At 32.0% G+C, this 12,064-nt stretch overlaps 1 protein-coding gene across 1 annotated transcript in view; it reads right to left on the bottom strand.

Moving 5' to 3' along the window:
* Nucleotides 1-12,064, bottom strand: part of LOC124354919 (S phase cyclin A-associated protein in the endoplasmic reticulum) — a 117,397-nt gene that overhangs the window by 83,940 nt on the left and 21,393 nt on the right. Inside the window, exons 4-8 of the mRNA XM_046805727.1 lie at nt 9,127-9,230; nt 8,376-8,522; nt 1,637-3,328; nt 1,019-1,136; nt 405-837 (exon numbers count right to left, since the gene is read on the bottom strand). Of these exons, the coding sequence (XP_046661683.1) occupies nt 405-837; nt 1,019-1,136; nt 1,637-3,328; nt 8,376-8,522; nt 9,127-9,230 (2,494 nt within the window). The remainder of the gene's footprint in view (nt 1-404; nt 838-1,018; nt 1,137-1,636; nt 3,329-8,375; nt 8,523-9,126; nt 9,231-12,064) is intronic.

Consider the following 12,064-nt stretch of genomic DNA (forward strand, 5'->3'; position numbering starts at 1 on the left):
ATTAGTGCTTAGCAGTTGAGACAAAAATGCCCACTCGCTGTAGGGTTAAAACAACTCCATTTATTACTAATGGAGTGTGCTCCATTGTGGTGGATTTTTCTCATAGTCAGAGTTCTTAAAGTAAAAACACAGATGACGTGACAATAATAAGTAGCATAAGCTTTTACTACCTACAAACAGCAAATGACCCAATTACAATGGGAGTTGACTCAAGACAGAATGTAAACAAAAGCTCACTACCACACATAATGCCACGGTATAAATGGTGTCTTACACTTGCCTGACGTAAATGTGTTAATGGATCAAACTAAAATATGCAGAGATATATATTTTTTACATTGAGTTTGATCAAAATGAATTACATCAAAACATAAACTAGAGTAAAGATTCAATTAATAACTTACTTGTTATCACTAGATTTTGATTTCTCTGTTTCTTCCGGTTGTCTTTTTAACGTTGAACTTTTGAGTCTAATATTGGATATTCTCTTACGATCGTTTACGAATGTCTTCAACTTTCTGTCCCCAATTTCTTCTTTGCTTTTGCTCTTCTTCACAGGATCTGGCTTCACAGCAGTTTTGACAACTACGTCTGCTTTTGTATTCCTCAAAGTTGTTCTGTTAGCCTTAGCTATTTCTTGGTTTTGCTTATCTTTGTGCAGCTTGGCCGGCTTGGGGTCAGTCTCTGTCTCCTCAGTGGCTAAAGCCAGAGCCGGTAGAGATGTCGCCGGACTAGGCAAGTAGAAACGTGAACTCGCCGTCATCGTGCGGGCCTTGATGTTACCAGAACTTTGTGAGAGACGCCATCTATTTCTTCCCTTAACTGTCTCCCAGCCATCTAATAACATTTCATCAATTTTGTGCTAACAGAAAGGTAGTTATTTGATTGTAAAAATTATTTAAGCACTTATTAAGTCCTAAAACATACTACCTAGTAATATAATTCTAGAAATCATCTATAACCAAAACTTTCTGCAAATTCAAATGTAACACACATCTAGCCTACTAACTCTACCCACCTTCATCAATACTGTTTTTCTTTTTCAGATTTTGTTCACTTTTGAAAACACCACTAAAATTCTTTACCAGTGTTTGATTTTTCACCAAGGACACTCTTCCTTTCTGAAGAGAAGACATCTAGAAAAGTTCAATGATAAAATTAATACCGTCATACCTAAATATTGTAATAATAACTGGATCTGACTACTTAAAATATTCTTTAAAAACAGTTCTACTGAAACTTAAATAATGATAATAAATATTTTTGAATAAACTAAATTATTAAAAAAAAATTATTCTCAGCACTCCAATATGTCTAAAACGACGAAACCGTATTATATACTTAAGTTTTAAGAAATATAGACAAAAATTTTTTTTATGATCTAAGTTTATAGAAAACAGAAGTAAAATTGAATAAGACTTAATTTTATATTTTTCGTATTTTATGAAAAGATAATTACATTTTTATAATATTAAGAAAACACGGTTTTTGTTTTATTTAGCTACGAATCAAATTCAATTTCATTTTATTTTTACCACTTGTATTACAAGAAATATTCATCAATATCAAATTCAAAATTTTATGAAACTTAACTTTATCATACTTTTACTCTAAATTTTTCCACAAAGTATTTTACCTGTCTTCCAGTTGTCATACTCTTAGGTGCTGAACTCACATTTCTACTAAATCCAGATCTAGACGGTCTCAATTCTATGGCAGTATTACTCCTGTATATTTTAGAAACTGCAGCATATGCTGGCTTTTCATTTACATTATCGGATACATGTGGCTGTTTCCTGACAGGTAATGTTTTGGCTGCACTTATTGCACTACTTCTCAAAGTTTTCACTGGGTCGACAGCAGAATCAGATGTGCTCAGTGTTTCATTTGATTTCCTCACGAAGTTCGGCACAGTTTTGTTCCTAACAAAACTGGTAACTTTACTAACCGACTGTTTTACTACACTAGGCTGTGAACAAGGAGCTGATAGAATGTCTGTCATTACATTTTTATCACATTTCTCAGGTTTTAAAACCTTTTCATTTACTACAGCTGTCGTTTTTTCTACCACATCTTTAATTGTATCTATTTTTGTGCTGTCTTCTAAATTACTTTCACTAGTGAACAGCTTACCATTATTAACTATAGATGCTTTGTTTGTTCCTTCATCTTCGTTATTTTTGGATGATTTCAGTTGGCTACTGTTAACATGAACCAATTCAATAACATTGTTCAATGTGCTTTTTGACCCTTTCTTTTCTGTATCAGTAACATCTTTATAATGTTCTTTGACAGATGTTTCGATTATTTTATTTGAATTTTCTCTCTCTTCCTCATTAATAATGTCCTTTGTTATTGAGTTTTTTTTAACCGATTTTTCTACCTCTTCTTTAGCTGTGCAATCTACTTTTTCCTTACTATTGCTACATTTTTGAACTTCTTTTACAGAATCATTACTTTTATCAGTTATAGTTCCTTCACTAGATCTTTTACAAGAATCATCCTCTTTCACCTTTTCTAAAGTAATCTGTTCCGCGAGTCTATTGGTATCTACAGCCACATTATTCTCCTGAGTAAGAACTGCTATTTTCTCAGTGGTACTCGCACTGTTCTGGGGTTTACTCAGACTGTTGCAGCCTGTTTTGCTTGTAACTGGATTATTTTTTGTTTGGCAAATCGTCAGTGGTTTCTTGCCCGGCACAAAGGCAGCAGCTGCCACGTTCCTGCCAGGTATCACACTCCTCGGTGGCGCACTACTGGTGGGGGAGAGAGGGACTGTCTTCCGAACAGACACGCCTGGAACAGATTTATTGACAGCTAATGGAGTTAAAGTAACAGCCTTACTTGCACTACCTCCTAAGGACTTGACAAATGGAGGTGGCTTCTTAGTTACAGATGGTGCAGTTGTTTTCTGTGCAAGTTTAGTGTTCTGTAAGGGAAGAGCGTCTGTCTGTGAAGACTGGTCACTTGAAATTATTTCAGCTTTATTCTCCACATCATCAGGTTTGTTTTCTACTGATGTTTCAGGACAGTTTTCTTTGTTGCCTTCTACAATATCAGTATCCTGAAGATCTCCTAAATGAACAGATGATTCTTCAATGACGTTGGACCCATTACTGAGATGTTCCTTAAGGTTGATATCTCCAAAACTCAAGCCATATCTGTTGGCCAGTATCTGATCACTGTCTGGAGTCACAGCTCTCCTAGGTCCTGTTTGCTCTTCTCCACTCGATAATTTCACATCAGAAAAGAAATTCAACTGCTTTCTTACTGGACTTGGCTTGTCACTTTTATTCATTATCCTTTCCATTCGGGTTAAGTACATCACCTGTAAATTTAAAAATGAATGTATTTACATAACAACATACACAATACCAATCATTAGAAAACATTGTGGCTAGTTTTTTTTTATTTTGTAATTTATCTTGCAGTATTTTATTTCAAATTTGTTGCACATCTTTTTTTAAGACCATAGTTAAACATCAGGGATATATATCAGTTCATTTTCTGATGACTAATTCTGAGAGCCCTGGTTACAAAAACTCTCAAAGCATTTTGAGAGTTAATCATAAAGTTAATTATAAATTACATATACATTTCAACGATTCTGACACAGAGCATGGTTAAATGTAAAATTACTAGTTTCATTGTGGTGATTAAAATTTGTCATTAGTATGATAAAAATTATTTTTATTTTTTCTGTTTAAGGTAACTCTTAATATTTAAACTTTTTATTATTTTTAACCCTTTGAGTGCCACAGGTATTTTCCCAAGGCATATGCATAAAGTGCCAGGCTGTTTTTGGCATATTTGTAAACTTTTGGGAAAAAAGCTGTTGTAAAATAACTACCCAACAGATTTTCATACTTTTGTTGTTGTTTTTTTTCTCATTAAATGCAGAATATTATACATATCATTACATACATACAAAATCGATTTATAAAAGTATACAATTTTCAGTATTTATAAAAAAGTTTTTTTACTTTTTTATAAAATGTTAAGTTTCGACTTAATTTGAGTGTACACGGTATTTTGTAAAATATTTTTTCTTTATGCCATGATAAAGGCCATATAATTCTAAATAAAACCCATGTATAATATATTATTCTAGAATTAAAAAAACATGGCATTATATGTATAAACAATATGCTGCCCGGTCCCAACATATTATAAATGTACTTCATTCGTCAGAGTTTAGAAAATACATAGTAATAGTGTAGTTTTCAAAAAAATCTAATAAAACATCAATATAACACAAATAAATATGATTGGTAAATGTTACGATAAATATTTGCTAACATATTTACTTAAAAGTTTACATTAACTAAATAATAACCCTAATATATTTACACTGAAAATTCACGTTTTTCGCTTGGACACAACTCTAATCACTACATTACTTTGGAAAATAAATATGGTAAAATATTGTATAAGTCACTATTTTAGTTTGTATTTACTCAAATGCTTGGTTATCGGCACATATACAACAAGAAAGGCCGTTACGCAACACTGTACTCATCCGCTACATCGCGTGACTGGAACACAAAATCATCGCATAGGTACTTCGGTATCATCGCAGCCCATTATTTTTGGACGAGTTTTCCTTATCAGAGACCAAAATAAACTACATTATACGTTCCTTCTTTCATATTAATCGAAAAATACTAGATAAGTCATATTTCCTATCGCTAAATCGTCTCCAAATAGACACACAAATGACCTGACATTTTCAAATAATAAAACGTTATTCTTTTAGTTTTTGTTTTCATTGACAGACGTAATAACTTTTAAATTCAAAAATAGGTTAAAGAAAGTCTGTCCTTTTTAATGCTGTAATTTATTTTGTCCACGATAAGGAAAACTCGTTCAAAAATAGTGGCCTCTTGATAAGTAACGTAAGTTTCACAGATAAAATGTTAGAGAAACAACATAAAATTTGTGTTTATCGATAGTTTGCAACCTATTGAATACAGCTGTCTGGTTATTTAGCCAAAATAATCTTGTACTATACAGAATATTATCAAAATACAAAACGTCAAAATTAGCGACGCTGGCACTTTATGCACTTTTCGTACCATCAAAATTAGCGACGCTGTGGCACTCAAAGGGTTAAATAGTTGAAATGACATACAATCTACTATCTCATTGTATAATATGCTCAGAAGAGGAACTGTAATGCGATTTCATAAAATGACTCTTCTTGATATTCTAAACTCTGAGGACTTCTGGAGGACAGTGGACACATTACTGAGTCAGTCAATGAGTCCACCATTATATGTTTAAAACCTAACAAATCGTAAGAAGAAAAATCAATTTTAAAAAAATCTAAGATTGGCTTTTTAAGAAACATTACAGGTACACAAATCACTGCATTTAGAAACACTAAACAAATTATATTTGTAGATTTAGTGTTAAGAGAACACCATGAGTACTGGATGTATTATATACAGGGTGATTCGGTTAGTGTTACCGGCACTTTCTGAGCTGATTGTACTATAAAAAATAAAGAAAAAAGTTCATATAAACATGGGTCCGGAAATGCTTCCTTACTGGGTTATGGCCAATTGAAGATTTCACCAAAAATTGTGTGCAGGAGGTCAAATGATGATTTGCCGCGTGTTTATGAAGAGATATTTATAGGCGAATGCAACTTTTTCTAACGGATTTTTAGATGAGAAATTGAATAAAGTTCATCTCATAGCTGTATCTCATTTAGTTTTTTTGTTATACTACAAAAAACAGAAATAAAATAATTTTGAAAACACTTTTTTAAGGTTTAACGGACAATTATTTTGTTAAATAGGCATTGAAGACCCACATTTTTACAAAGAAACTTGCAGAAAATTTAATTCTGAATAAAATTATGTGCCACACGGCTATTAACAGCGAAGTATTAGTTTCTGGAATTTAATTTTACAACAAACATTCTACCAAGCAAGAAATACGTATTTAGTAAATAAACACCGTAATGTAATGATATAAGGTACACAAATAATTGATTAGCATACAATTGTAAATACGATTTTAATAGATTAATGCTCAACTAAAAAACAATAATACTATTACTTTTTAGGACTATCCAAATGGTTACATCATGTACCTACATATCTTTGTCACGTTAGCTTTACAGAAGGTAAATTATGTTTTTATAAGTTGGTATCACAAATCAGCTGTTCAAGAATACACTGCAATTTATTGAGGAATCCAAATTATTTGTTACCAATTCTGTACTAGTTTAATGAGTGCAATTTAATACAATTAATTTACTACTCGTTTGTTAGTGAAGTGTATTTTAAAGTAACTTACTATCACAATTGCAATGCCTTTGTTATTTACAACGGAAGAATATGCCGACATGGTATTTGTCTTAGGCGTTTGTGACGGAAATGCAACCGCTGCTACTGCAGAATACCGAAGACGATTTCCTAATCGCAGAGTTCCAAACCCAAAAACGATCAGTGGATCATTTCGTACCCTAAGAGTAACAGGTAAACTTCCTAGTATTAATAATTATCGGGATCGCCCTGCCCAGAATAATGTAGATATGGAAGAGGCTATAATCATGGCTACTGAACGCAGTCCTGGTGTCAGTACACGGCGTCTTTCTAGGCGATTCGCAGTGTCTCAGTCTGAAGTATGGAGAACTTTGCGCAAAAATAGCATGTTCCCTTACCATAAACAACAAGTTCAAAGTAATCAACCAACAGATCCTCCTCTTCGATTGGAATTTTGCAACTGGTTAATTAGAAACCGTCAACATCATAGAACCATTTTATTCACTGATGAAGCTCAATTTACCCGAGATGGCATCAACAACCTTCACAATGAACACACTTGGGCAGAGGGAAATCCACATAGTACAATCGTGCGCAACTTTCAACACAGATTTAGTGTAAATGTATGGTGTGGACTCATTCATGATCGATTAATAGGACCATTCATTCTCCGAGGACATCTAAATTCCCGCATGTACCTAGAATTCCTTACAGAACAACTACCACTATTATTAGAAGATGTTCCATTAGCAGCAAGGTGCAATATTATTTATCAACATGATGGTGCCCCTGCCCACTTTTCCCATAATGTAACAATGCACTTAAACGAGCAGTTTCCCGGGCGATGGATTGGTCGCGGTGGACCACACACTTGGCCACCAAGATAACCAGATCTAACTCCATTAGATTTCTGTATATGGGGTTGGATGAAGAACCTGGTGTACCAGGAAAAAGTAAATACACGTGAAGAGTTAATAAATCGAATTGAAGATGCCGCCGCACAAATCAAAAACAATCGTGCAGCGTTGCGGAGGATAACTCGATCAATCAGAAAGCGAGCTGCTAAGTGTATTGAAGTACAAGGACTGATTTTTGAACACCTGTTATGAAAGTGGTACGTAGTATTATAAGCTTTAGATGAAAAACAATAATTTATTTAAAACTTAATTTAAATTGCATCCTAATAAATCTTATGTGTAGGCTACTCTATGTCATTAAAATGCGGTTTTCCTTTGCTTTGGAATTTCTTGCTTGGTAGAATGTTTGTTGTAAAATTAAATTCCAGAAACTAATACTTCGCTGTTAATAGCCGTGTGGCACATAATTTTATTCAGAATTAAATTTTCTGCAAGTTTCTTTGTAAAAATGTGGGTCTTCAATGCCTATTTAACAAAATAATTGTCCGTTAAACCTTAAAAAAGTGTTTTCAAAATTATTTTATTTCTGTTTTTTGTAGTATAACAAAAAAACTAAATGAGATACAGCTATGAGATGAACTTTATTCAATTTCTCATCTAAAAATCCGTTAGAAAAGGTTGCATTCGCCTATAAATATCTCTTCATAAACACGCGGCAAATCATCATTTGACCTCCTGCACACAATTATTGGTGAAATCTTCAATTGGCCATAACCCAGTAAGGAAGCATTTCCGGACCCATGTTTATATGAACTTTTTTCTTTATTTTTTATAGTACAATCAGCTCAGAAAGTGCCGGTAACACTAACCGAATCACCCTGTATACTTAACTTGGTTCAATTTGGCTCAAACTATTAAATTAAAAACACTCTGGCAAAGAATCAAGCCCACTTTCAATAAATTCACAGATGAAAAGTTTGCAATTACGTCTTTTAATAATATTTTCAATTGATTTCCTTAGATTTACTTCAAACCTCATTTCCATAATTTATTATTGTTATTCTGAGGTACACGAAGTAACAAACTACTTACATGTATACAAAGTGTACATCTTGAAAAAAATACTATGAAATAAAATTGAACTTGATTTCTAGTTTTAGTACTTTATTGTTCAAGTCCAAAATTGTAATGTCCTCATTGTATTAATTCTAGTACCTACAATATGTTACTTATTAAAGTTTACCTTTACAGGTGAAGATTTACGGATCTCCCAAGCCATTGAAGTGGGTCGCTGAGGGGGTGATGTGTTCTCATATTCCCATTTTAATTTGAACCACTCTATCAGGTTGTGAAAATCCCTGGTGAAGTTCTCCAATACCAGAATAACTTCCTGTGCAAATTACAATCAAATAAATTAAAATCTGAAAAAACATGACGATTCCTATTCAATGTATATCCCTCAAAATGATCAAGGTATATGATTTTAAAGAGCATATTTTTGAAGAGCTATTTCCAAGTAAAATATACAAAAATCAATTTAGTACAATGACCTGTAGGAAAAATGTTGTACCAAATTGCTCCAATCAAATATAAATTTCAAATATTCATTCTCTTATTGATTTCTCCAATCAAAAAGGTAGGACGTTTTTTCACTACCTATAGTATAGCTTTGATTTATTAAAATTATTAATACGTTACTGTTAACTTTAATACCTTATTGTAAATGTATTAATAATTATTAATACTAATACTAGTACTAGTAAATTTCAGGTATTTGGTGTTCCATATTTCACGTTCACTATAGGAATTATTTTTCACATTTTAAATACAAATACAAAAGATGTTCACAAATTAGAATCAGTTTGGCCCAATAAAAAAATCTTTAGTGTTGTTTTACAAGTACACTAACAAACTAAGAAAGTTGAAAAAAAAGAGCGGCTTTATTCAGTCTAATACCTCCTTCATGCATGTTTAAGTCTCTTCTGACAACTCACCTTGCATTCAGTGACACTTTCGTCAGACTCACAAGTTTGGTAAATCTCATCCACGGCTCTCTCCAAGTTACCAAACAGGAATGCCCAATAGCGAGCCTGCAGCTCTGTAATTTAAAAATATTTTACTGTATTACAAATTATTGAGTGTCTATTCAAATTCAGATTCAAAATGTCTTTATTCCATCTTTACACAACAAAATATTATACAAACATCTGGTCAGACAAATAGATGATGCTACTATACAACTACCGTATTATACCTAGCTTAACCTAATTATATTATTCATATTTATAATCTTCCTTTAGGTTAACATTCTGATTTAAGAATGCATCAATTGAATAATAAGGTTTCATTGTTGTAGATAGAGCTTATATTGGTTTCTTATTGTAATCACTATATTAAAAATTCACAACAACCAAAATTTAAAACTTTTTATTCTGTAAGGCCTTTGGATTGCCATGCGCTTCATCACTCTGAAGTGTCTGAATTTTCAATATAGTGACTGCAATTTTTTAATTGAATTCAGTAATAGCATTTCTTCATGGTAAGATGCATTTTACCACGAATTATTGATATTTTGTATCAATCATAATTTTAAATTGAGTATTATGAATATGACTATTTTTTTAATTGAATATCAATATGATTTAAATAATGACATATCCCAGTTAAATATCATTTAATTTATCATAAATACATAAACCAATTAGAACTATTTTTTTTATTAAATTAAATTTATATTGGGATTAATTAGAACACTAAAGTAAATTATTGTTAAGTAATCAAAATATGTACTTAATATAAAAACACATATTGAAGTATAATGAAGTGTATAATTTATCAAAAAGAAGGGAAATGTTGATAATGATCAATGCCTTGTGTAGCTTTCCAGGAGTCACAAACCCAGTTAGATGATCTTGCAAGTATTTGAATATTTTTTGTATCCTAGATGGAAGTCACAAGGTTTTAAACAAAAGACATTTTTATTACTTCCACAATATAATTTAATGTTAAAATTTTTGGTTAAGGCAACATCAGTTAATTTAAACAGAAAACATGTGAATAAAATAGAACATGTTACATACGATAAAGCAGTTAAACTAACATTTAACCTTTCCAGCGTTATTGACGCGGATCCGCGGAGGGCCACTACAAGCTCAAAACGTCATTGCCGTGGATCCGCGTTTTTGCATTCTTTATTTTCTTACTGCTATGTTACTTGAATATTTTGCTGCTAGATGGTTCTAGTAGTCATGCGACATACAGACGGGTTGCCCCGCCTCGAATTCTGTTACAATGGGAGTGGCAGTTGCTACTAATTGGCCAAACACTGTCTAGCGGGCGTGGCCCCGCGCCTTTCACAAAGTCATTGACGGGAGCTCCCGTCAAGGCATCTAGCCAGTTAGTTAGTGGGAAGCGTCCGGTACACGCATATGTATTTTGGTTATCGCTAATTTTCTGTTGTTTCCTATTCTTTTTAAAGTAAATTATTCATATTATATACAGCAGTTTCCAGTATTTATTTAGTGTTTTTTACCATTATTCGTGTGAATGGCGAAACCAGACGATTCGGAATTTGAAGATTCGGTAATTTTAAGTAATTACTTGGTCAACCCCAAACTTTTTCATATTTTACTACGGTCATAAGGATGTTATCAGAAAGCAAGAAACATAATTCAAGCCCCGCAAGGCTGTCCTACAGGTTGCCGAGCGATAAGAAGGTTCAAAGTCCACGCGATAACAGTGGCTTGCGGGAGCCGCGCGGAATGTCAGTTGTGACAGCCCGCCACCAAATAAACACTCTTTGTCTACTTTTGTATTTTTCTAATTTTATTGGTTTGTAATATAGTATATGTTTATCTATAAAACTGTGTTTAATTTCCATACTTACTGAATAAATAAAAAAATATTGGTGACAACTACACTGCTATTCTACGATATTCTCAAAAGTTAAAAATTAGCATAGGAAATCTAAAAAGGGTTAAACAAATTTTATTCACCGTTAAATAACTCTATTTTGACATACAGAAACGAAAAAAAATTTAACTTTACACATTAGAAATTTAAAAAAATTGTAACTTTATCAAAGATCAGGTCTAATTTTTCATGACGCTTAAAGGGTTAAAACTAGTTGTAAAGACCAAAAACTAATAAATTATAAAAGTATTATGAGAAAAATAGAGTTTTAAATTCATAATTTTCGAACACATTTCTTCTTTTACCAAAGGTAGGAAAATGTCACTGAAATTTATGGAAGATTGGGAAAAACATTCATCTATCAAAACTGTCACACATGCACTTTCAATTTTGTTTATTTTAGTTTTTAAAAACTACACGTGATGATTCAAAATTTATATGGTGATTATCTCCTTTATGGCATGTTCCACTAGCTTAAATTTGTCAACGTTCTTATTTTTTATAATTATAAATATGTTCTTTTAGTCTCGTGTCCACAGGTCTTGATGTTTGTCCAATGTAAGTCTTTTTCCATCCACAGTCAATTTTATAAATTATATTTTTGGTTTCTTGTTGTTTGGTTTTAATTTTGTTAATTAACTTCTTAGGTTGTTTGATGAGTTTAAACACAGTACGGATGTTAAATTTAGAATTTATAATAAAAATTTTTTCTGATGTTCCTTTTACATAATGAATAGTTACTTACAGTAGTAAGATAATTAGAATTGTCTTTTTTTATAATTTTCTTGTAATTTTTGTTTTTAGTCTTAGCTTGAACAATAATTGATGAGAATAGTTTCTTTTAAAATTGTACACAATCTTCTTCAGCAAACTTTGTATTAATCCGATTTTTATTATAATTTGGATTATTAATAATCAGGATTACTTGAATTATAATTAAGGTACTGTCTACTGAAAGTCTTCTTGTAAAATAATCTTATTTTAATTGTGTTTTCTTTTGTTTTTGTTATCAAAATAATA

Source organism: Homalodisca vitripennis, chromosome 2, assembly GCF_021130785.1.
Source record: "Homalodisca vitripennis isolate AUS2020 chromosome 2, UT_GWSS_2.1, whole genome shotgun sequence".
NCBI lineage: Eukaryota > Metazoa > Arthropoda > Insecta > Hemiptera > Cicadellidae > Homalodisca > Homalodisca vitripennis.